Below are 24,127 nucleotides of genomic sequence, written 5' to 3' on the forward strand. Positions count from 1 at the left end.
ATTTGGTTACTTGATTTCTGAGCTACTTTGTTGATGAAAAAAATCTACCATTTGTATCTGAAACTGAAGGCATCTTCCTTCTCAGCAAACAGTTCCCCTTTCTATGTATACCATTTATTTGTCATGCGACAATCCTTCTAGTCTCTGAAGCTAAAAATCTGTTTATTTTTGTTATATGTTTCCTTTAACTCTTGCAGCCAACTGTCTTCCAATCCAGCAGTTCTTCCTTCACAGTTCATGTGGTAATAGAATGCATGTGACTGAAGAGAATGTGTTTTGGAGTCTAAAAGTCTGAAAATGGAACTCAGAGAGACTGGGTAGGTGGGGAGAGATAATATACCTTTCTTTTTTTTTTTTTTTTTTTTTTTGAGACGGAGTCTCGCTCTGTCGCCTACGCTGGAGTGCAATGGCACTGTCTTGACTCACTGCAACCTCTGCTTCCTGGTTCAAGCAATTGTCCTGCCTCAGCCTCCCAAGTAGCTGGGATTACAGTTGCCTGCCACCATGCCTGGCTACTTTTTTGTATGTTTGGTAAAGACAGGATTTCACTACCTTGGCCAGACTGGGTCCTGAACTCCTGACCTCAGGTGATCCTCCTGCCTCAGCCTCCCAAAGTGCTAGGATTACAGGCATGAGCCACCGCGCCCGGCCCCAATACCACACCTTTAATGCAGGCCTATGAAAGCCAGATACTTACCTACAATGGAGGGTATTCCAAGTGGGCCCAGGATAACTTTTAAGTTTCCCTGAAAGCAGGAATGATTATCTCTGATATTCACCACTCTGGGAAGATACTCACCACTATTCTCTTACTGAAACATAATTTGTATGGGTTTTCAGATAGGTGGTTCAGGGATTTTTCTACCTGGTTTTCTGCATTAGCTAAAAGTGATGGTTTTAATCATTCTTCATTAATTGTAGTTGAAAGAAAATGGACTTTGGAATCAAACAGAATATGCATTTGAATCCCAGCTCTGCTACTTTATAGCTAAGTGATCTTTGTAAAGTTAATATGTCTGATCTCAATTTCATCATCATAAATATAAGACAATAAAACCAATCCTGTAGAATGATTATGAGGATTGAGATATATGCTTCGCATAAAGTAAGTGTCTTAAAATCTTCCTAAAAATTCCAAGAGTTGAATTTCTAACTTTAGCTTTGAATTTATAGTTTCCTGTTGTATATCACTTGGATTTCTCTTGCTGACATGTATATCTCAACATGTGTAAATCAACACTCATCATTTTCCCTCTTCTTTCTATATTTACTGTCTGTTAATGGAATCAACAGCCTTCCAGTCATTCAGGTTTGATGATGCCAGCTTTGATTCTCTTTTACCCTAAGTTCATTTTATTCTAAGAACTGTCAGTTTCTCTCTTCCTACTTTCCCATTTCCACCTACCCTAATTTAATTCATGAATTTAAACCTTGATTACCTCTCAGTTTTAGGATCTTCTTGACTAGTAATTTAGACTCCAGTCTTTTTTCCTTTTAGCAAGTTGCACACCACTGCTGAATAATATTTTAAAATATGATAGTCATGTTACATGCTTTTTCAGAAACTTTATGTGTTCCACCAGAGAGACTGTGGTTAATCCACTACAGAGATCTTATCTTACAGGTGTGGATATTGAGACTCAGAAATTTTTTTTTTTATAAAAGCCGTGCATGTGCTAAGTAAATAGCATATTAAGATTAGACCTCATCTCCGATCACTCACGAGTGAATTCTTCCTGCTATTGGAATATGACCCAAACTCCTTAGCATGTTTTTCTTCCCAGTCAGACCCCATTGTGTCTTTTTTTTGAGACAGAGTCTTGCTCTTGTCTCCCAGGCTGGAGTGCAGTGGCACAATCTCGGCTCACTGCAACCTCCGCCTCCCGGGTTCAAACGAGTCTCTTGCCTCAGCCTTCCAAGTAGCTGGGATTACAGGCACGTGCCACCACACCCAGCTAATTTTTTTTTTTTTTTTTTTTTGAGACGGAGTCTCGCTCTGTCTCCCAGGCTGGAGTGCAGTGGCCGGATCTCAGCTCACTGCAAGCTCCACCTCCCGGGTTCACGCCATTCTCCTGCCTCAGCCTCCAGAGTAGCTGGGACTACAGGCGCCCGCCACCTCGCCCGGCTAGTTTTTTGTATTTTTTTTAGTAGAGACGGGGTTTCACCGTGTTAGCCAGGATGGTCTCGATCTCCTGACCTCGTGATCCGCCCGTCTCGGCCTCCCAAAGTGCTGGGATTACAGGCTTGAGCCACCGCGCCCGGCCTTAATTTTTTGTATTTCTAGTAGAGACGGGGTTTCGCCATCTTGGGCAGGCTGGTCTCGAACTCCTGACCTCAGGTGATCCACCTGCCTCAGCCTCCCAAAGTGCTGGGATTACAGGCGTGAGCCACCACGCCCAGTCAAGTCTTGTCTATCTTCAACTTCTCTTGCACTTGGAGTTTAACTGACTCCCCAAAGGTGCTAATGCTATTCTCCTCCTTCCTCCTCCTTTCCTCCTCCTGCCTTCACTTTGATGAAATTCTGCCCATTCTGTAAGTCCCAAGTCATCTGATGTCTTTTCCTTTCCCTCTCACAAAGCCAGAAAATCAGGTATTGTATTCTTAGACCATGAGTAGCCTCTAACCACAGTCTGTCTTGTACTATAAATGTTTGTGTATATGTCAACAAGCACAGTAGATTATGCACACCATTCAGGCAGGGACCTCTCCCTACATCTCATAGGAAGTAGTTATTCAATAACCTGGTACCAGAGTCTATCAAAAGTCATGTATTGATTCTTACCTTTATCTGTTTCATAGGTACTAATCACATTGCTGAGAAATAACATTATGCTTCTGTGAAGACAAGTATGGTCAGGGTGAGAGTCATCTCATTCCCTGAGTGTAAGGTGTGCTTCTCCTAGCTGTATACCAAAATAGATGTTCTGACTTTCCTTAACTTTCTGGCTGGGAGTAATCAAAACCATAGACTTAGACTTGGGAGTTAACCTTTTTTTTTTTTCTGTATCATGCTTGGTCTCTCAAATAATAAATCCGTTTCCTTTTTTACAAACATACCTTTTTTTTCTTTTTTTTTTTTGAGATGGAGTCTCACTCACTCTGTCACCCAGGCTGGAGGGCAGTGGCACGATCTCAGCTCACTGCATCCTCTGCCTCCAGGGTTCAAGTGATTCTCCTGCCTCAGCCTCCCAAGTAGTTGGGATTACAGGGGTGTACCACCACACCTGGCTAACTTTTGTGTTTTTAGTAGAGTCGGGGTTTCACCATGTTGGTCAGGCTGGTCTCTGACCCCTGACCTCAAGTGATCTGTCTGCCTCGGCCTCCCAAAGTGCTGGGATCACAGTTGTGAGCCACTGTGCCCGGCCTGCAAACGTATCTTGTATATTTTTTTTTCCGTTTGATCCAGAGTTGATCTTTATGAAAGAACTGACAGTATTTATACCCACACCTATATTGGTAGTATATTTCTACCAAATAATATCTTAAAGCATTCATCAGCATTTCCTTAACTTGCCTTACAGAGTTCAAAAAAACTATGATAGTTTTGTATAGTTAAGTTTAGCTGAAATATTTGTTGCTCCTGTGTCTTTTTTATCTTAGAGAAGGGGCTGGCATTGTTTGGTGAGTCTGCCAGTTAAATACCAGATAGACAAATAGGTGTCATGTATTCTTTGGTACTTTCCAGTTTATTGCAAAGTACATGTGTAGACTTAATGATTATTTTGTCCAGGAAGAAAACAGTTAAAATACTAAACAGTAACATTTATTGCTTACTTATTCTGTATCAGGATCTTTTCTTCTTTATCTTATTTATTTTTCGTGAGAATACTATGAAGTAAGTGCTATTATTATGGATGAGAAATCCAAGTTTTAGGGAAACTTTTTATTAAGTGATGAGGCCAACGTTCCCACTTAGACTTATCTGTCTCTAACCCAGAGCTCCTTACCATTAAAGGGCATACTATGCCTTCTAACATGAGGATTAAAACATTAACAAAACTAGTATTACTTTCAGACAAGGATTTCATTGGAAGAACAAATATTACGTGCGGAACAGTAGTATTCTGCATCACAGGACTCTTTTTTTTTTTTTTCCCTTTGGTGGGGGAGAACTTCTTGGTCTGTCACCCAGGCTGGAGTCCAGTGGTGCCATTCATAGCTCATTGTAGCCTCCAACTCCTGGGCCTAGTAACTAGACTACAGGTGTGTGCCACTACACCCAGCTAATTTTTAATTTTTTGTAGAGAAGAGGGGGTCTTGCTATATTACCCAGGCTGGTCTCAAGCTCCTGGCCTCAAGCTATCCTCCCAAAGTGCTGGGATTGCAGGTGAACCATCATGCCTGACCCAGGACCTTTTTTTTTTTTTTTTTTAATGGAGTTTCACCCTTGTTGCCTGGGCTGGAGTGCAATAGTGTGATCTTGGCTCACTGCAACCTCCGCCTCAAGCAATTTTCCTGCTTCAGCCTCCCAAGTTGCTGGGATTACAGGCATGCGCCACCACTCCCAGCTAATTTTGTGTTTTCAGTGGAGACGGTTTCACCATGTTGGTCAGGCTGGTCCTAAACTCCTGACCTCAAGTGATCCAGCACCTCGGCCTCCCAAAGTGTTGGGATTACAGGTGTGAGCCACCACGCCCAGCCTGACCCAGGACTTTTAATGTGAAGTGGCAGCTTGAGTTGCTGGATTTAAATACCCTCTGTGTTCTACGGTTGTCAAGGTTATTGAAAGCAGTACCTGATGAACCATACATTCTACCAGATCAGTTATGCTCTTCGGTTGTCAAGAGCTGTAAGTAGTACTTTATTTTTCTTTTACTTCTGGTAAGCTGTGAATTAGCAGTACTTTATTATTATTATTTTTTAGTTTTCAAGACTCCTGGATCAGAAACAAAGTGGTACTTTAATCTGTGTTTTTCACTCTTCAAATAAGGAAACTGTTGACTCATTTCTAATCTCACCTCTTCTGGACAAAGGTTGGAACTCCTTTCCTTTGGTAATTAGTGGGGCAAAATAACCAAACGATCCAGATTAATGGGTAGGGACTAGGTGATATCAAGGATATGACTTTATGTATTCTTTGGCTGAAAGGGATGTTAGAAAAGAGGGTTTGTCTCCTGAACTTAAAGTACATTATACTTCCCCTTGATAAAGACTTTAAAATGAGAATTATAACAAAAGTCAATGATAATTATATTTAAAATGCTTTTAATACTACTGTAACATATCTAGTATTTTAAATATATTATCTCCTTACATCTATATCAGAACCTCCTAAAGATAAATATTATCCTCATTTTTTAGCTGAAGAAAGTGAAATGGAAAATATTACATAATATGTTCAAGGTAACAAAGTTAGGATTTCCCCAGTCTGTCTCACCTTAAAGCCCTGCTCTTCCTGTTATACCACTCTGCGCCCCCAGCTCTCTCCCTGGCACTGAGTGGCCATTGCTGCAGAGCTTGGGGAGAAAGGGCAGCCAAAAGAAACTTGGATGTAGGTAGAAACTAATTTGGACCTGGCTCTACTGAAATGCTGATTGTACCTCCCCTGGGATGTAATTCAGAAGAGGGGAACATTTCACTCCAAATATGACTTTGGAACAGACTTCAGTTCAGGGAAAGGCCAACTGATGTTTGCACAGTGGGGTCAGTCATAAAATGGAACTGGAAGGGACCTTAAAGGTCATCTGGTGTGGCCTCCTTTTATAAGAAACCACAACCCAAAGATATTGGATCATTTGACCAAGGTTACACAGTTTAGGGGAGAACAGTGAAGGAGTGTGGTCTGCAAGTTTAGGATTCTACCACACCACTGTCAATCCTTGGATGCTGGAGAATCCTCTTCTGTGTCTAATGTTCTGACTTTCTTTATTGCATAGGTATTTCAGTGTCTGTAGACAAGATGGAATCAACTCCATTTAATAGACGGCAATGGACCTCACTGTCATTGAGGGTAACGGCCAAAGAACTTTCTCTTGTCAACAAGAACAAGTCATCGGCTATTGTGGAAATATTCTCCAAGTAAGTGCTGATCCTGGTCCAAAAGGACCATCTGTCTGGGGCACACATTGCCACCTGTCAGGGAAATTGGTGAAAGAAATACATTATGTAAAATAGTTTTATTGGGCGCCTCCTGGATTTTAAACACTATATGAGGCACTGTGCAGAAGGAGGAGGAGGGTAATAATCAGAAGATACATTCTATGTCTTTGAATTTTTGTTTAGTTTGTGGAAGAAGCAGTTATAGACACAAAAAATTATTTTTAAAAAGATAATTATGAAATAATTATAAAGCAAAATATCAGCAAGTCTAAAATGAATAGGAGTGAGGATTAGGTACAGAATAAGAGATAGAGAGAGCATCATGGACAGGAGCTCATCAGGAAGGCTTTCTGGTTGAGATGAGTTTTGAGGCAAGTTTCGATTTGGTTGAAGGGTGTGTTAAGCACTCTCTATACCTGCACTTTCCAATGTGGTAGCCACTATATAGGTGGCTATTTCAGTTTATTACAATTAAATAACATTGAAAATTTAGTTTTAAATGTTTACCAGCTGCATTTATCACTTTTCAAGTGCTCAGTAACTACTTGTTGCTGATGACTGTCGTATTGAACATCACAGAAACATTTCATCATTGCACAAAGTTCTGCTGAAAAGTGCAACCTACACAGGCATACTATAGCCCAGTGACTGCTGATTAGTAAATAAAACTTTGTTAGAACACATCCGGCCGGGCGCGGTGGCTCAAGCCTGTAATCCCAGCACTTTGGGAGGCCGAGGCAGGTGAATCACTTGAGGTCAGGAGTTCAAGATCAGCCTGGCCAACATGGTGAAACCCTGTCTCTACTAAAAATACAAAAATTAATCAGGTGTGGTGGCACATGCCTGTACCGTAGTCCCAGCTACTCAGGAGGCTGAGGCAGGAGAATCGCTTGAACCCAGGAGGCGGCAGTTGCAGTAAGCTGAAATTGTGCCACTGCGCTACAGCCTGGGCGACAGAGCAAGACTCTGTCTTAAAAAATAATAATAATAATAATAATTACAGAATTTATTTTGCTTTTGAATCTCCAGTTTGGGCAGGATCTCTGCTGTACTCAGCATCAGCCAGGGTGACCCAAAGGGTGGGAGCCATAATCATCAAAAGGCTGGCTGGCTCACAAGTCAGGCGGTTGATGCTGTCATGTGGGATCTCAGCTGGGGCCATGGTAGGAATACCTACACATGGCCATTCCATGTGGCTGTTTGGCTTGCTGGCTCAGTTCCCAGGGCAAGCATCCAGAGACAGAGGGAAGGAGGGAACAAAAGAGGGAGTTCAAAGTTGTGTTGCCTTTTATGACCTAGCCTCGGAAGTCATACAGTATCACTTTCACCACATTCGCTTCATTAGAAGTGAGTCACTAAAGCTGACTCATTTTGGAGGAGGGCAATTTGACTCCACCTTCTGTGATAGGAGGAGTGTCAGAATTTTGGACATTTTAAATTTTTTTAATTAAAAAAAAAATGTTGAGACGGGGTTTCACTCTGTCACCCAGGCTGGAGTGCAGTGGTGTGGCCACGGCTCACTGCACCCTTAAACTCCTGGGCTCAAGCGATCCTCCTGCCCCTGCCTTCTGAGTAGCTGGGACTATAGACACGCACCACTGTGCCTGGCCTGGACATGTTTTAAAATCATCCTGTATTCTGATTCGGTATATGTGGATAGAGTCCAGGAAATTATGTTTTTAACAAGTATCCTAGGTAATTTTTACCTTCAGGGAAGTTTAAGAAGCCCTGGTAGTGGAAGAGATGGACTTGTGGAGTCAAAGCAGTGAACTTGAACATGAAGCGGAATGAGTCAAGTCTAAGGAGATTGAAGCAAAGGATTATGGAAGCTGAACATGATAAAGGGAATAGGAAAGCAAGCAGTCTGGCATGGAGAAATACAAAAGGGAGAAGGAACTGGTATAATTCATTTAGGGCCAGATGGAAGACCTCGGATGCTCTGCTAAGGTTAGGATTTAGTAAGAAAACCAGGCCGGGCGCGGTGGCTCAAGCCTGTAATCCCAGCACTTTGGGAGGCCGAGACGGGCGGATCACGAGGTCAGGAGATCGAGACCATCCTGGCTAACCCAGTGAAACCCCGTCTCTACTAAAAAATACAAAAAACTAGCCGGGCGAGGTGGCGGGCGCCTGTAGTCCCAGCTACTCGGGAGGCTAAGGCGGGAGAATGGCGTGAACCCGGGAGGCGGAGCTTGCAGTGAGCTGAGATCCGGCCACTGCACTCCAGCCTGGGCGACAGAGCGAGACTCGGTCTCAAAAAAAAAAAAAAAAAAAAAAACAGTGAACACAATTGGTTTTCATGTGGGGAGAGTGACACGATCAGACTGGTATTTTAGAAGGAGGCTTCTGGCAAGAGTGTAAAGCTATGTTAGAAAGATGAGAGATTGGTAATGTGGAGACAATTTATGAGGCTCTCTTGGGAACCCAAGTGAAAGCTGTTGGGGGTCAAGGGGGAACAGGGATAGAGGGAAAGAGAAGGATATCAGACAGTGTTGAGATGTGATTAATGGGACTTGGAAACTCCCTGTTCTGCAGAGAAACTTCTCCACATTCTTACCCTTTTCACCCTCTTTAGCCCCACCTGTCTTTAACTAAACTTGGCTTTCCCTTGACATGCATGACATGCATTCTGTGTTTGAGCAGTGGCTGCCTGCTCTTTCTGTTTTTTTTTTTTTGAGATGGAGTCTCGCTCTGTCGCCCAGACTGGAGTACAGTCATGCGATCTCAGCTCACTGCAGCCTCTGCCTCCTGGGTTCAAGCGATTCTCCTGCCTCAGCCTCCCGAGTAGCTGGGATTACAGGCGCACATCACCACGCCCGACTAATATTTGTACTTTTAGTAGAGATGGGATTTCATCATATTGGTCAGGCTGGTCTTGAACTCCTGACATCATGATCCGCCTACCTCGACCTCCCAAAGTGCTAGGGATTACAGGCATGAGCCACTGCACCCGGCCTGGCTGCCTGCCCTTTCTGCACATGCTTCCCTGAAATATTTTGGGGGCCAGGGTTGCTACTCTCTTATATCTCCATACTGTTTCCCATTCATTGTTTCTCGTGCCTGCTTCTGAAGTTCGAGACATGTGCTTTCAGGCTCACATCTAACTATACTGCACTCTTATCCTCCCCTTCATTGCAGTGGCGTGCTAGCCTCCAGGGGATGCTGGCTTCTAACATTTTTTTTTTTTTAGTGTTTCTCATTGAGGGTGCTATAGCATTTGGGGTGAGGCAGATCTTCCCCATGCAGGATATTCATCATGATGCCCTCCTCTAAATGAACCCATGACATTGTGACAACCAAAAAAGAAAAAAAAAAAAAAGTGATAGGGGAGAAAACCCAACAAGATTCTAACACATGTCTAAATGTCCCCCTGGGCCATTGGTGCCAATGGTGTCCTCATTGAAGAATCATTGGGTCCACATCAGTGACCTGCCTGATACTTTGGACTCATAATTTCTTTTCTTTCTTCTTTCTCTCTTTTTTTTTTTTTTTCCGTGACTGGGTCTTACTCTGTCACCCAGGCTAGAGTGTAGTGGCACAATTATGGTTCACTGCAGACTCGACCTCCCAGGCTCAAGCAGTCCTCCTGCCTCAGCCTCCCAAGTAGCTAGGACCACGGGCATGCACCACCATGCCCATCTAATTTTTTATTTTTTGTAAAGACAGTGTCTCACTATGTTGCTCAGGCTGGTCTCAAACTCCTGGATTCAAGCGATCCTCCTGCCTCAGCCTCCCAAAGTGCTGGGATTACAGGTGTGAACCACTGCACCTGACCTGGACTCATAATTTCTTTATCTTCCCCGTTTCTGTAACCTGCATATTGTCTCCCATGCCTCTGCCTCCAGTCTCAACCTATCATCACTCAGAATCCTTCTCTGAAATGGTGCATTTGGAGAACCTACTGTTTGATTGGAGCCTCCTATTTTTCCACTTGTTTAACTCTTATTCCCAGTGACCCTGTGTTTTGACTTCACCAGGACACCCAGCACTGGATGTCAGTCCCCTTCCTGGCCTCACTTTCTTCCTTGCCCAACTCAGTCACTTCAGTGAGGCTCTCACCTCTTCCCCAGTGCCTTTCTCACCACCCTATTCTGTCATTGTCCAGCCCAGCCAGTTTTCATTAGGATTTGGGTCTTATAGTAGCACCAAGGAGAGTTAAGAAGTTGGAAAAGGCTTCCAACTTTTAGGGCCTTCTTAATCTTGCAGAGAGAAAATGCAGAGGGATCTCACAGTTCCTTCTCATGGTATACTAGGTTCACTGTCTTTTCTCCATGAAGGAGAAACTGAAAGGATTGCAAAACTGTCAATCCTGAACCCGTTAATTAGAATCAGTGTGCCAGGCACCATGCTAGACCCTTGACAGAAACACATACTATTTTGGCCAGGCGCACTGGCTCATGCCTGTAATCCCAGCACTTTGGGAGGCTGAGGTGGACAGATCACGAGGTCAGGAGTTCAAGACCAGCCTGGCCAACATGGTGAAACCCTGTCTCTACTAAAAAATACAAAAATTAGCTGGGAATGGTGGCCCGTGCCTGTAATTCCAGCTACTTGGGAGGCTGAGGCAGGAGAATTGCTTAACCGGGACCCGGGAGGCAGAGGTAGCAGTGAGCCAAGATCATACCACTGTACTCCAGCCTGGGCTACAGAGCGAGACTCTGTCTCAAAATATAATAATACAAAAAAATACAAAAATTTAGCTGGGCGGTGGTGGTGTGCAGCTGTAATCCCAGCTACTTGGGAGGCTGAGGTGGAAGAATCACTGGAGCCTGGGAGGCAGAGGTTGTGGTGAGCCAAGATCACGCCACTGCACTCCAGCCTGGGCAACCGAGTGAGACTCTGTGTCAGGAAAAAAAAAAAAAAAAAGAAAAGAAATATATAAAATATATACTATTTCAAATCCTAACAAAAACTATATGAGGAAGGGGCTTTACCCCTCTTTTATAGTTGAGAAAATTGAGGCAAAGGAAGTAACCTGTTCAAGTTAATATTTGAGTTTGTTCCTGTTACATATTTTTCTTCTGATGTGCTTAACATATGGAACTGGTTTGGAAAGATGAATAGAGTCATTTGGTAGGCTTGGAGAATGCTGGAGACATTCCAGAGGAAGGGGAGCAACAGGAGGTAAAGACATAGAAGTAGGACAGGTGGTGGTTTATACTGATGGGAGTGAAAACCAGGAAATCAGCCTGGATTTCTGTTCTAGGTTTTATACTCAGTGGAAACACGTTGCTAATATTACTTAAGGTTTTTAAGGTTCACTCACTGTAGCTTCCCAAAGACGACTGCAGGACTATTTTCCAAGATCAGTTGAGATCAGGCGCGTTCAGGGTGGTATGGCTGTAGACTACAGGACTGTTTTCCACAAAGCATATACTAATGTCTGTTTCCAACACCTAGTGGCTTTATATTATGGGGTTTGCAAATAGTAAGTCCTATACAAGCCTAGCTAAAAACAGTAGGAAAACTTAGGAGGTCTCTGATCAGAGATTAATATGAAAGTGATGTTTGGAGGAAGCTTAATCTGGCTGATGTTTGTAGATAAGTCAGCTTTACTTTCTTTTTTTTTTTTTTTTTTTTTTTTTTGAGACGGAGTCTCGCTCTGTCACCCAGGCTGGAGTGAGTGGCGCGATCTCAGCTCACTGCGAGCTCCATCTCCCGGGTTCACGCCATTCTCCTGCCTCAGCCTCCCAGTAGCTGGGACTACAGGCGCCGCCACCTCGCACGGCTAGTTTTTTTGTATTTTTTAGTAGAGACAGGGTTTCACCGTGTTAGCCAGGATGGTCTCGATCTCCTGACCTCGTGATCCGCCCGCCTCGGCCTCCCAAAGTGCTGGGATTACAGGCTTGAGCCACCGCGCCCGGCCTAGTCAGCTTTACTTTCTAATTGCTAACAGTGCTTTTTATGTTTATATGTATAGAAGAGTACTTTTTCTAGCATCAGAGCTTGTGTCCCATGGTCCTTTGTAGCTGTAGACTTATTTTTCTGACTAAGCCTCTATAACAGTCATTACATTTGAGGTAAGTAGTTCCTATTGATACGTCCATTTGAATAGCTAGCTTTGGTTTCACTCACCACTGACTTCAGCATAATATAATCCTTCATTTGATAACAGTTGACTCTTTGGGTGGAATTTGTTTGACTCATACATTTTTGGAATTAAAGAGAATCTAGCCTGGTAGTTTTTAAACTATCTTAATTGTGGTCTTCAGAGGAATCTCAGGGCCAGTTCTCCAACAATTGGAACACCCTAAGGGCTAAGCCCAGGCCCAGATCCCAGGCCCAGCCCTTTAGATTTTCCATTCCAGCAATCCTGCTTTGATCCCTTGTAAAGGTTAGGTTCTACATAAGACAGCATTTGAAGAGAGGGTTCTGCAGCTAGCAGAGCTTGAAACCACTGATCTGGCTAGCATTTGCCCCACTCTGACAGATTAGGAGCTTGAGGATTAACAATTGTGACTGAAGGTCACACACCAAGATGGTAGAACTGATGAACACAGCACGAAGAACCCTAAGCTCACCCCCTGCCAGCATGCCTCTACCTTATCACAGCTGCTCCTGTTTTTGTTATAACTTCACCCATTCCTAGTTCCATGAAAGAGGAGGAGGCTGGGTTGAGAGGATCACTTGAGTCCAGAAGCTCAAGGACGCAGTGAACTGTGATTGCACCACTGCCCTCCAGCTTGGGTGACAGAGTGAGAACCTATCTTAAAAAAAAAGAGCGTTCATATTTAGTTTTTTGTGACTATTCTTCCTTCAATAAGAAAAAAGTTGACCTTCAAGTTGGCCTGGTTAACTTCCTCTTCTTTCGCTTCTCTGTAACATTTTAGTGGTGAAATTTTTCCAGAAGAAAATACATTGCCCAAACCTTGGGAGTTTCCGTTTTCCCTCTTTGGCTCAGCATTCCCTTTGCTCTATTTGAGGGCATACAAGCAAGAGTCATGGCTCAGGAACTCTGTTTTCTGGCCTCAGAAAAATTTGAGACACTGTTATTACTCCCCAGATAATTTTAGCATCTTCCATCAGCTGCCTGCCCCACAGCTGAGCATTAGTGAGCAGTTGAGAGATCAAATTCCTTATGTGGGCCGGACGGGGTGGCTCACGCCTGTAATCCCCAGCACTTTGGGAGGCCAAGGCAGGCGGATCACGAGGTCAGGAGATCAAGACCATCCTGGCTAACATGGTGAAACCCTGTCTCTACTAAAAAATAGAAAAAATTAAGGCCGGGCGCGGTGGCTCAAGCCTGTAATCCCAGCACTTTGGGAGGCCGAGACGGGCGGATCACGAGGTCAGGAGATCGAGACCATCCTGGCTAACACGGTGAAACCCCGTCTCTACTAAAATACAAAAAACTAGCCGGGCGAGATGGCGGGCGCCGGTAGTCCCAGCTACTCGGGAGGCTGAGGCAGGAGAATGGCGTGAACCCGGGAGGCGGAGCTTGCAGTGAGCTGAGATCCGGCCACTGCACTCCAGCCTGGGCGACAGAGCGAGACTCCGTCTCAGAAAAAAAAAAAAAAATAGAAAAAATTAGCCGGGCGTGATGGCGGGTGCCTGTAGTCCCAGCTACTGAGGAAGGAGAATGGCGTGAACCTGGGAGGCAGAGTTTGCAGTGAGCCAAGATCGTGCCACTGTACTCCAGCCTGGGCGACAGAGCAAGACTCTGTCTCAAAAGAAAAATCTGGGAAGGAAAGAGGAACGAGATTTTAATTACAGAAATTTTATTGCAAGTGTTTTATTTTCTCAAATTTGAATCTTCAAAATGGTGCCACCATTTTGTGTCCTTCACATTTTGTGTCAGAAGAATGCTAGTTGCTGTAAGGGCCTCTGAGAAAAGTCTGAGGCCTGAACACTGAATTCAGAAGTATTGAGCCTCAGTCTTGTGGCAATCTAAGAGTACAAAATATAAAAGTACCAAGGATTGAACTTGGAAGAAAGTGGTGGTGTAGAGCCTTTCTCCCTGTTACCTACTATTTAGCAGGAACTTCATTACAAATAAAAGGTGGGGATATTTGAGTAGGGGTTTGAGAACAGGATTGAAGACAGCCTTTGGTGTATACACCTGGTCTCACAGATGCCTCCATGCTAAAAGGACAGGGCCAAAGATGAGAAGTATTTTGATTTTTTTTTTAAATCTATGTTTCTGTTAGACACTAAAGGGAAGGGAACCTCTGAGCTTATTTACTCAACTAACCACAATGTAAATACCTTGCCTTGGAGAACAGTTGGCTAAATATAAACCTGTCTGCCAATTGGTTCTAGTTTTCATATATTGTATTATTGCTGTAATATACTGTAGATGATTATCCAAGAGGTGTGGAAACGCAAGTTCAAGGCCAGTTCTAAGTTCCTTTTTATAATAGCTACAATCCACTGTATCCCTGAATTCTCACTTTTAAGGAATCTCTTAGACAGATATATAAGTACAAGTGGGAAAAATATACGTACAAGGACATTCACCAAAGCATTATTTGCAATGGTGAAAAACTGGAAACAATCCAAATGCCCGTTAAAGGAATATGGGTGAATTAATTATAATGAAAAAGGATTGCCAAGATTACCAAACACTTCTGTGTTGCTAAATCAAAGGGATGTTTCTTGGTCTTTATCTTACATGAACTCTCACCACTTTTTCCCTCCCACATTTTTGCTTCTCTTGGCTTCTCTGGAAGTCTCATCATTTTCCTCCTCCCTCTCTGTCTCTTCCTTGTCAGTCTCTCTTATCTGTTCCGACTGATGAAATGTTAGTCTCCAGGACTGAGTTCCAGGCATCTTCTCACACTACACACTCTTTGCAGATGTCATCTACTCCTGTGGCTTTAATACAATCCGTGGGCACATAAGTCCTGAATGCGTACAACTAGCTCAGAGCTTTCTTCTGAGCTCTGGACACATGCATCTCATCACTGCTCCCACCAAATGGATGTTTTCGTTAACATGGCTAACATTGAACTCTTGCTCTTCCCCGTTTCCAAATTTGCTCTTCCTTCACAATTCCGCGTCCCAGGAAGCATTACTTCCATTGACTCAGCTGCCAGAAACCTAGGAATCATTCTCTCTTCCCCGTCTCATTACCACCCTACTGATTCTTCTTCGAAATGTATCTCAAATCTATTCACTTGTCTTTATCTCTAGCGCCATTATCTCTGCAGCCCAGCCAGCATTATCTCTCATTAATGCCACCTCCATTCTCAGCCCCTTCCAGTCCATTCTCCACACTCCAGAGCACTCTTTTAAAAACACGAATCAGTGACCATCCTACCATTAAATTCAAAGTCCTCAGCATGACCTGCATGGCTCACCCCTGCTTCCCGCCTCATCGCCTGCCCTTTTGCCTCTCAGCGAGCTTCTGCCACACTGGAGTTCTTTGTGTACCCTATACACTTGAGACACTTTCTTGCCTTGAGGCCTTTGCACATGGTGTTTTTCTGTTCCTGGAATGCTTTCCACCCTTCTTTTTGTCTGGCTAACTTCATCTGGTCAAACTTCACGTCTCAGCCTACAGCCTACACATTTCAGCGAGGCGCTCCTTTTAAAAATTATTTTATTTTATTTTATTTTATTTTATTTTATTTTGAGATAGAGTTTCACTCTGTTGCCCAGGCTGGAGTGCAGTGGCACCATCAGGGGTCATTGCATCCTCAAATTCCTGGGCTCAGGTGATCCTCCCACCTCAGCCCCCTAAGTAACTGGGACTACAGGCGCATGCCACCAAGCCCTGCTAATTTGTTTTTTTTTTTTTTGTAGAGATGGGGTCTCGCCACGTTGCCCAGGCTGTTCTCAAACTCCCGGGCTCAAGCGATTGGCCTGCCTTGGCCTCCCAAAGTGCTGGGATCACAGGCTTGAGCCATCGTACTTGTCCATTTGTTTTTAACTGACAAATCATAATTTTACATATTTATGGGGTCCAATGCGATGGTTTTTTGTTTGTTTTTTGAGACAGAGTCTTGCTTTATCACCCAGGCTGGAGTACAGTGACGCTATCTTGGCTCACTGCAACTTCCACTACCCAGGTTCAAGCGATCCTCCCGCCTCAGTCTCCCGAGTAGCCGAAACTACAGGTGCACACCAATGTGCCTGTGGCTAATTTTTGTGTTTTTAATACAGGGTTCCTCCAGGTTGCCCAGGCCAGTCTTGAACTCCTGGCCTCAATTGATCCACTTGCCTCAGCTTCCCAAAGTGCTGGGATTACAGGCATGAACTACCACATCTGGCCAATGTGATGTTTTAATACATGAATACATTGTGGAATTATCAAATCAGGCTAATTGATATAAGTAGGCTTTCCTTGATTCCCTCTTCCTTTCTCAATTGTGTTCCTTTGTTATTTAATAATACCCTGTTCTTTTTTTTCCAAAGGACTTACCACTGTGTGTGTGTGTATGTGTATGTATGTATATTTGTGTGCTTCTGTTTTTAGTGTCTAAACTGTAAGCATCTGAGAGCAGATATTATGTCTGTTTTGGTTATTTCTTTCATTACTTTTTCTCTAGTGCTTGGAACATAGTAGACAGCAATAAGTATTTCTTGAATTAAAATGTCAGCTTCTCTGAATTTCTCTCTGAAATGGAGAAAGGGAGAAGCAGAATAGTATGTATTACATTATCTCATTTTTGTTACTTTAAAACTCAAATATGAGTTGCAAATATTTTCTCCCACTCCATGGGACATTTTTACTTTGTTGATAATGTTCTTTTTTTTTTCTTCATGAGACAGAGACTCACTCTGTCGCCCAGGCTGGAGGGCAGTGGTGCAATCTTGGCTCACTGCAACCTCTGCCTCCCAGGTTCAAGCGATTCTCCTGCCTCAGCCTCCTCAGTAGCTGGAGTTACAGGTGCCCACCACCACGTCCAGCTAATTTTTGTATTTTTAGTAGAGACAGGGTTTCACCATGTTGGCCAGGCTGGTCTTGAACTCCTGACCTCAAGTGATCCACCCACCTCGGCCTCTCAAAGTGCTGGGATTACAGTCATGAGCCACTGCACTCAGCCTGTTGATAGTGTTCTTTGATGCGCAAAAGTTTTTTTGTTTTTGTTTGTTTTGTTTTGTTTTGTTTTTTTGAGACACAGTCTTGCCCTGTTGCCAAGGCTGGAGTTTAGTGGCACAATCTCGGCTCACTGCAACCTCCGCCTCCCGGGTTCAAATGATTCAGCAGCCTCAGCCTCCCGAGTAACTGGGATTACAGATGCCCACCACCACACCCGGCTAATTTTTGTGTTTTTAGTAGCGACAAGGTTTCATCATGTTGGCCAGGCTGGTTTTGAACTCCTGACCTCACATGATCCGCCCACCTTGTCCTCCAAAGTGCTGAAATTACAGGCATGAGCCACTGCGCCAACCCTCAGAAAAGTTTTTAATTTTGTTGAAGTCTAGTTTATTTTTTCTTTTGTGCCTGTGCTTTTGGTGTTGTATTCCAATGAGGCATTACCAAATCTTATAATGATGAGATGATCAAAAGATAATAAAAAATTAAAATAAGATAAATAAGAAAAACAAAAATAAGAAAGAAAAACAACAAAAAATAAATTTCAAAAAATCATTGCCAAATCCAATGTCATGAGACTTTTTCCCTATGTTTCAACCAAGAGTTTTATAGTTTTAGCTTTTATAGTTAGGTCTTTGATCCATTTGACTTAATTTTTGTATATGGTAGTCCAATTTCATTTTTTTGCCTGTGGCTATCCGGTTTTCCCGGCACCATTTGTTGAAAAGATTTTCCTTTCCCCACTGGATGGTCTTGGCACCCTTGTCAAAAAATTATTTGACCATACATGTAACGGTTTATTTCTGGGCTGTGTGTTCTGTTCCATTGGTCTATATATCTGTGTTTATGCTGGTACCATACTGTTTTGTTTTAACTGTGGTAAAATACACAGTATATAACATAAAATTTACCATTTTAACCACTTTCTTTTTTTTTTTTTTTTGAGACCGAGTCTCACTCTGTTGCCCAGGCTGGAGTGCGGTGGTGTGATCTCAGCTTACTGCAGCCTCTACCTCCCGGGTTCAAAGGATTCTCATGCCTCAGCCTCTCGAGTAGCTGGGACGACAGGCATGAGCCACCATGCCCAACTAATCTTTATATTTTTAGTAGAGACAGGGTTTCACCATGTTGGCCAGGCTGGTCTTGAACTCTCGACCTCAGGAGATCCACCCGCCTTGGCCTCCCAAAGTGCTGGGATTATAGGCATGAGCCACTGCACCTGGCCAACCACTTTTAAGAATACGGTTCAGTGGCATTAAGTACATTCATATTATTGTACGATCACTACCACCTTCCCTTTCATTATACATATACATTGTAATTTACCACTCCTCTGCTAATGGACATTCAGGTTGTTCTCAGTCTTTTGCTGTTATATTTAATGCTATGATAAATAATCTAATATGGTCGGGCACGGTGGCTCAAGCCTGTAATCCCAGCACTTTGGGAGGCCGAGACGGGTGGATCACGAGGTCAGGAGATCGAGACCATCCTGGCTAACATGGTGAAACCCCGTCTCTACTAAAAAATACAAAAAACTAGCCGGGCGAGGTGGCGGGCGCCTGTAGTCCCAGCTAGTCTGGAGGCTGAGGCAGGAGAATGGCGTAAAACCCGGGAGGCGGAGCTTGCAGTGAGCTGAGATCTGGCCACTGCACTCCAGTCCGCGCGACAGAGTGAGACTCCGTCTCAAAAAAAAAAAAAAAAAAAAATCTAAAATGAAAAATTTTTTTAGTGTATCTATAGGATAAATTCTGGTAGCAGAAAGAATTGGTAAATTATAACATTTGTGCTTTTATAATTTTGGCAAATATTAAAGAAGTCATAGACAAAATGCCTTCTATAAAGGTTTTACCAATTTACCTTCCCACCAACAATGTAAGACAGAACCTGTTTCCCCATACCCTCACCAATGTCCCATATTAGCCTTTTTTGTTTATTTGTTTGTTTTAAACAGAAGTTCGGTGGCATAGTCACAGCTCACTGCAACCTCAAACTCCTCACCTCAAGCAGTCCTATCACCTCCAATTCCCAAAGCGCTGGGATTACAGGCATGAGCTACCCAACCCAACTGCATATTTGCTGTGTGCATTGTGTGTATGCACACACGTGTGTATGTGCGTGCATGCGTGTGTGTGTGTGTGGTTTTAAGGAGCAGAGAGTGTTTATTAGGCAAGAAAGAAGGAAAAAGAAGCTTCCCCATACAGAGACAGAGGGAGAAGGACTCCAAGCTGAGAAAGGGAACCCCCTGCATATTAGCTTTTTAAGAAACTCTTTTCTCGCCGGATGCAGTGGCTCATGCCTGTAATCCCAGCACTTTGGGAGGCTGAGGCAGGCGGATCACCTGAGGTCAGGAGTTGGAGACCAGTCTGGCCAACATGGTGAAACCTCATCTCTACTAAAAATATAAAAAAATTAGCTGGGTGTGGTGGTGCATACCTGTAATCCCAGCTACTTGGGAGGCTGAGGCAGGAGAATCACTTGAACCCGGGAGGCGGAGGTTGCAGTAAGCCGAGATCGCGCCACTACACTCCAGCCTGGGCGACAGAGTGAGACTCCATCTCAAAAAAAAAAAAAAGAAAAAAAAATATTTTCCTATTTGATAGGTAAAATGTTCTTAGCATTGTTTGAATTTGCATTTTGAGGTTGAACATCTTTTCTGTTTAAGACCATGAGACGTTCTTTTTGTGAACTGTATGTTTTTGTTTTTGTTTTTTTGAGACGGAGTGTGGCTCTGTCACCCAGGCTGGAGTGCAGTGGTGCAATCTTGGCTCACTGCATCCTCCATCTCCCGGGTTCAGGCAATTCTTGTGCCTCAATCTTTCTAGTAGCTGGAATTTCAGGTGCCTGCCACCACGCCCGGCTAATTTTTGTATGTTTAGTAGAGACAGGGTTTTGCCAGGTTGGCGGGGCTGGTTTCCAACTCCTGACCTCAGATGATCTGCCCACCTCCATCTCCCAAAGTGCTGGGATTACAGGCGTGAGACACCGCACCCGGCCGTGAACTGTATGTTTATATCTGCCTTTTTATTTATTCAGTTGTCATTTCTCTGTTGATTAGTAGTTATTTATATTCTAGGGAAATTAATTTTTTGTCTGTAATATAAGTTGCAAATATATTTTCAGCTTGTCAATTGAATCATAGCAGTTCTAATCCCACTTTCTTCCTAGTTATGGTCAATGAAGTGCCAGAAATTTTTGGTAGTCCTTTTACCCTACCCTATTAGAGAGTTCTGCTCAATTGCAGAGCAATATCTACATGGTGACCAAGATGCTTGTTAATATCTGACTTTAAAATTAGACAGTGATAGGATTGGGGGCTGGGCATGGTGGCTCACACCTGTAATCCCAGCACTTTGGGAGGCCAGGGCTGGTGGATCACTTGAGGTCAGGAGTTCGACACCAGCCTGGCAAACTTGGTGAAACCCATCTCTACTAAAAAAACAAAAATTAGCTGGGCATGGCAGCGCATACCTGTAATCCCAGCTACTCAGGAGAATCACTCGATCGCTCGAACCCGGGAGACAGAGGTTGCAGTGAGCCGAGATTACGCCACTATACTCCAGCCTAGGGGACTGAGCAGGACTCTTCAAAAAAAAAAAAAAAGTGATAGAATTGGAAGACCCTTTATGTAATACTCTTTCTTGGCTGGGCATGGTGGCTCACGCCTATAATTTCAACACTTTGAGAGACTGAGACGGGGGATCACTTGAGCTCAGAAGTTTGAGACCAGCTCAGCTTGGGCAACACAGCACGACCCTATATGTACTAAAAAAAATTTTTTTAAGTTAGTCAGGTGTGATGGTAGATGTCTTTAGTCCCAGCTTCTTGCAAAGCTGAAGTGGGAGGATTGCTTGAGTCCTGGAGATCAAGGCTGTTTTTTTTTGTTTTGTTTTATTTTTTTGTTTTTTTTTTTGAGACAGGGTCTCATTCTGTACCTCAGGCTAGAGTACAGTGGCGTGATCGTAGCTCACTGCAGCCTCAACCTCCCTGGCTCAAGGAATCCTCCTATCTCAGCCTCCCAAGTCACTGGGACTACAAGCGTGCACCACACTTAGCTAATTTTTGTATTTTTTGTAAAGACAGTGTTTTACTGTGTGAGCTATGGCACCAGGCCTGAGGCTGCTTTTTTTCTTCTTCTCTTACCTCCTACTCCAAATGCCGCCTTGTGAATTCTGAAATTCTGCCTTTAGGCAGAGGACAGTGCCCTTTGAACAGGGCCCTTTTCTGGGGTGGGGCTAACTGAGATCTGCTAATGCAGGCCCAAGGAGAGGCATACAATGGTGATTCTCCACTTGATGGTGCTGACTTCAGTACATGACTCAGAGGCCTGGAGGAAGCCAGGTTAAGGTTGTTCTGGGGCCAGGCGTGGTGACTCATGTCTGTAATCCCAGCACTTTGGGAGGCCAAGGCAGGCATATCTCTTGAGGCCAGAAGTTCGAGACAAGCCTGGTCAACATGGTGAAACCCTGTCTCTACTAAAAATGCAAAAATTAGCCAGGTGTGGTAGGGCATGCCTGTAATCTCAGCTACTCGGGAGGCCGGGGGATGAGACTCACTTGAATCGGGAAGCAGAGGTTGCAGTGAGCTGAGATCACACCACTGCACTCCAGCCTGGGTAACAGAGCAAGACTCTGTCTCAAAAAAAAAAGGTTGTTCTGGGTGGTCTGGAGATTTGTGCAGCTTGGACCTGCACAAATCTCCGGACCACTTAGCCTTTAAATGGAGAAAACCTGTTCCTCCTTGAAAAGGACTTTAATTTTTTTCTCAGAGGTCTTCCAATCCAAGTAATAAAAATGACAAAATGATAAAAGTAATAACAAATAATTATTTATGAAATCTAAGATGTCATCAACTATAGGCTGTGCCACTATTTTTGCATCTCTAAGAAAAAATGCTCATTAAACTGATCAGTGCTTATCACAAACTTTTCTCACATATCACTCTTGTGCATATGTAAAATAATTTTTCCTTAAATGCCAAGCATAATGTAATCTTTTAAAAGACATTTTAAAGTGGCATTTAAAACATATAATAATAGCTGAGTGCAGTGGCTCAAGCCTGTAATCTCAGCACTTTGGAAGGCTGAGGCAGGTGGATCACATGAGGTCAGGAGTTCGAGACCAGCCTGGCCAACATGGTGAAACCCTGTCTTTAGTAAAAAATACAAAAATTAGCCAGGCATGGTGGTACATGCCTGTAATCTTAGCTACTTGACAGGCTGGGGTAGGAGAATGCTTGAACCCAGGAAGCAGAGATTGCAGTGAGCCGAGATTGTGCCATTGCACTCTAGCTGGACAACAAGAGCGAAAGTCCGCCTCAAACAAAACAAAACTATGTAGTACCATGAAATACTTTTAACTGAGTTAAAATGACAATATCAATAACTTATACTAAATTCAACATGTACAGGCAATGTGACTATCTCTCAAGATTAGAACAATTGTAAAATATCAGAGGCATAAATATGGGAGGGGAAATGTATATATTGGGATTAATGCATTGCTGTATGGACTTAACTAATTTCAAAATGTTTTTACACATGTGATTACATTTAATCTTCCCAGCAATCCTGAAAGTAGATTGTAACTACTTTCTAGATAAGGAAACTGAGACTTAGAGAGATTAAGTCACTTGCCAGAGATCACAGTTAATAAGCAGCAAAACTGGGGCTTAAAGCCTGGACTTTCTGTTCTATGCAATTGTTTCAGCATTTGACTTTATCCACTGGGATCTTGCTGTTATATCAGAGCAGATGACTGGAATAGCTGCAGGAAGTGAGATCTGCTCTGATTTACAGCTTCTTCTGATAGAGTTGATTAAAAGCAACTGCTGGCAGAAATAGGTATGCAGACTGTTTTTTTGGGTTTGCTTGCTTGTTTGTTTTGAGTCTTGCTCTGTCACCTGGGCTAGAGTGTAACGGTGTGATCTCAGCTCACTGCAACCTCCGCCTCCTGGGTTTGAGCGATTCTCGTGCTTCAGCCCCCCAGGTAGCTGGGATTACAGGTGTACGTCACCATGCCTGGCTGATTTTTGTATTTTTAGTAGAGATGGGGTTTCACCATGCTGGCCAGGCTGGTCTTAAACTCCCAACCTCAGGCGATCCACTTGCCTCAGCCTCCCAAAGTGCTGGGATTACAGGTGTGAGCCACTTCACCCAGCCCAGAACTGGTTTTCTTAAAGATTGAAAGTGGCTTTGGGGCTGGGCCTAGTGGCTCATGCCTGTAATCCCAGCATTTGGGGAGGCCAAGGCCAACAGATCACTTAAGCTTAGGAGTTTGAGACCGGCCTGGTCAACATGGTGAAACCCTGTCTCTACGAAAAATACAAAAAATTAGCCATGTGTTGGTGTGCACCTGTGGTCCCAGCTACTCAGGAGGATGAGGTGGTGGGATCACTTGAGCCCTGGAGGTGGAGGTTGCAGTGCGACAAGATCAAACTACTGAACTTCAGCCTGGGTGACAAAGAGAAATCCCATCTCAAAAAAAAAAAAAAAGAAAGAAAAAAAGGAAGTGGCTGGGGTGATGGCTCACGCCTGTAATCTCAATACTTTAGGAGGCCGAAGCATGAGGATCACTTTAGCTCAGGAGTTTGAGACCAGCCTAGCAACATGGCAAGACCCCATCTCTACAAAAATTTTTTAAAAACCAGGTGTGGTGGTGTGCATTTATATAGTCCCAGCCACTCAGGAGGCTGAGACAGGAAGTTCGCTTGAGCCCGGGAGGTCAAGGCTGCAGTGAACTATGAGGAACCATGGTTGTACCACTGTATTCCAGCCTGAGCAACAGAGTGAGACCCTGTCTCAAAAAAAAAAAAAAAAAAAAAAAAGGCCGGGCGCGGTGGCTCAAGCCTGTAATCCCAGAACTTTGGGAGGCCGAGACGGGTGGATCACGAGGTCAGGAGATCAAGACCATGCTGGCTAACACGGTGAAACCCCATCTCTACTAAAAAATACAAAAAACTAGCCGGGCGAGGTGGCGGGCGCCTGTAATCCCAGCTACTCGGGAGGCTGAGGCAGGAGAATGGCGTGAACCTGGGAGGTAGAGTTTGCAGTGAGCTGAGATCCGGCCACTGCGCTCCAGCCTGGGCGACAGAGCCAGACTCCGTCTCAAA

The 24,127-nt window shown here is 43.8% G+C and overlaps 1 protein-coding gene across 3 annotated transcripts in view; it reads left to right on the plus strand.

Moving 5' to 3' along the window:
* Positions 1 to 24,127, plus strand: part of LIMA1 (LIM domain and actin binding 1) — a 103,211-nt gene that overhangs the window by 28,258 nt on the left and 50,826 nt on the right. For all 3 annotated transcript variants that reach the window (XM_030939414.1, XM_010385349.2, XM_030939415.1), the window contains exon 2: positions 5,877 to 6,018. In XM_030939414.1, coding sequence (XP_030795274.1) covers positions 5,900 to 6,018 — 119 coding nt within the window. In that variant the 5' untranslated portion in view covers positions 5,877 to 5,899. The remainder of the gene's footprint in view (positions 1 to 5,876; positions 6,019 to 24,127) is intronic.

Source organism: Rhinopithecus roxellana, chromosome 10, assembly GCF_007565055.1.
Source record: "Rhinopithecus roxellana isolate Shanxi Qingling chromosome 10, ASM756505v1, whole genome shotgun sequence".
Classification (NCBI taxonomy): domain Eukaryota; kingdom Metazoa; phylum Chordata; class Mammalia; order Primates; family Cercopithecidae; genus Rhinopithecus; species Rhinopithecus roxellana.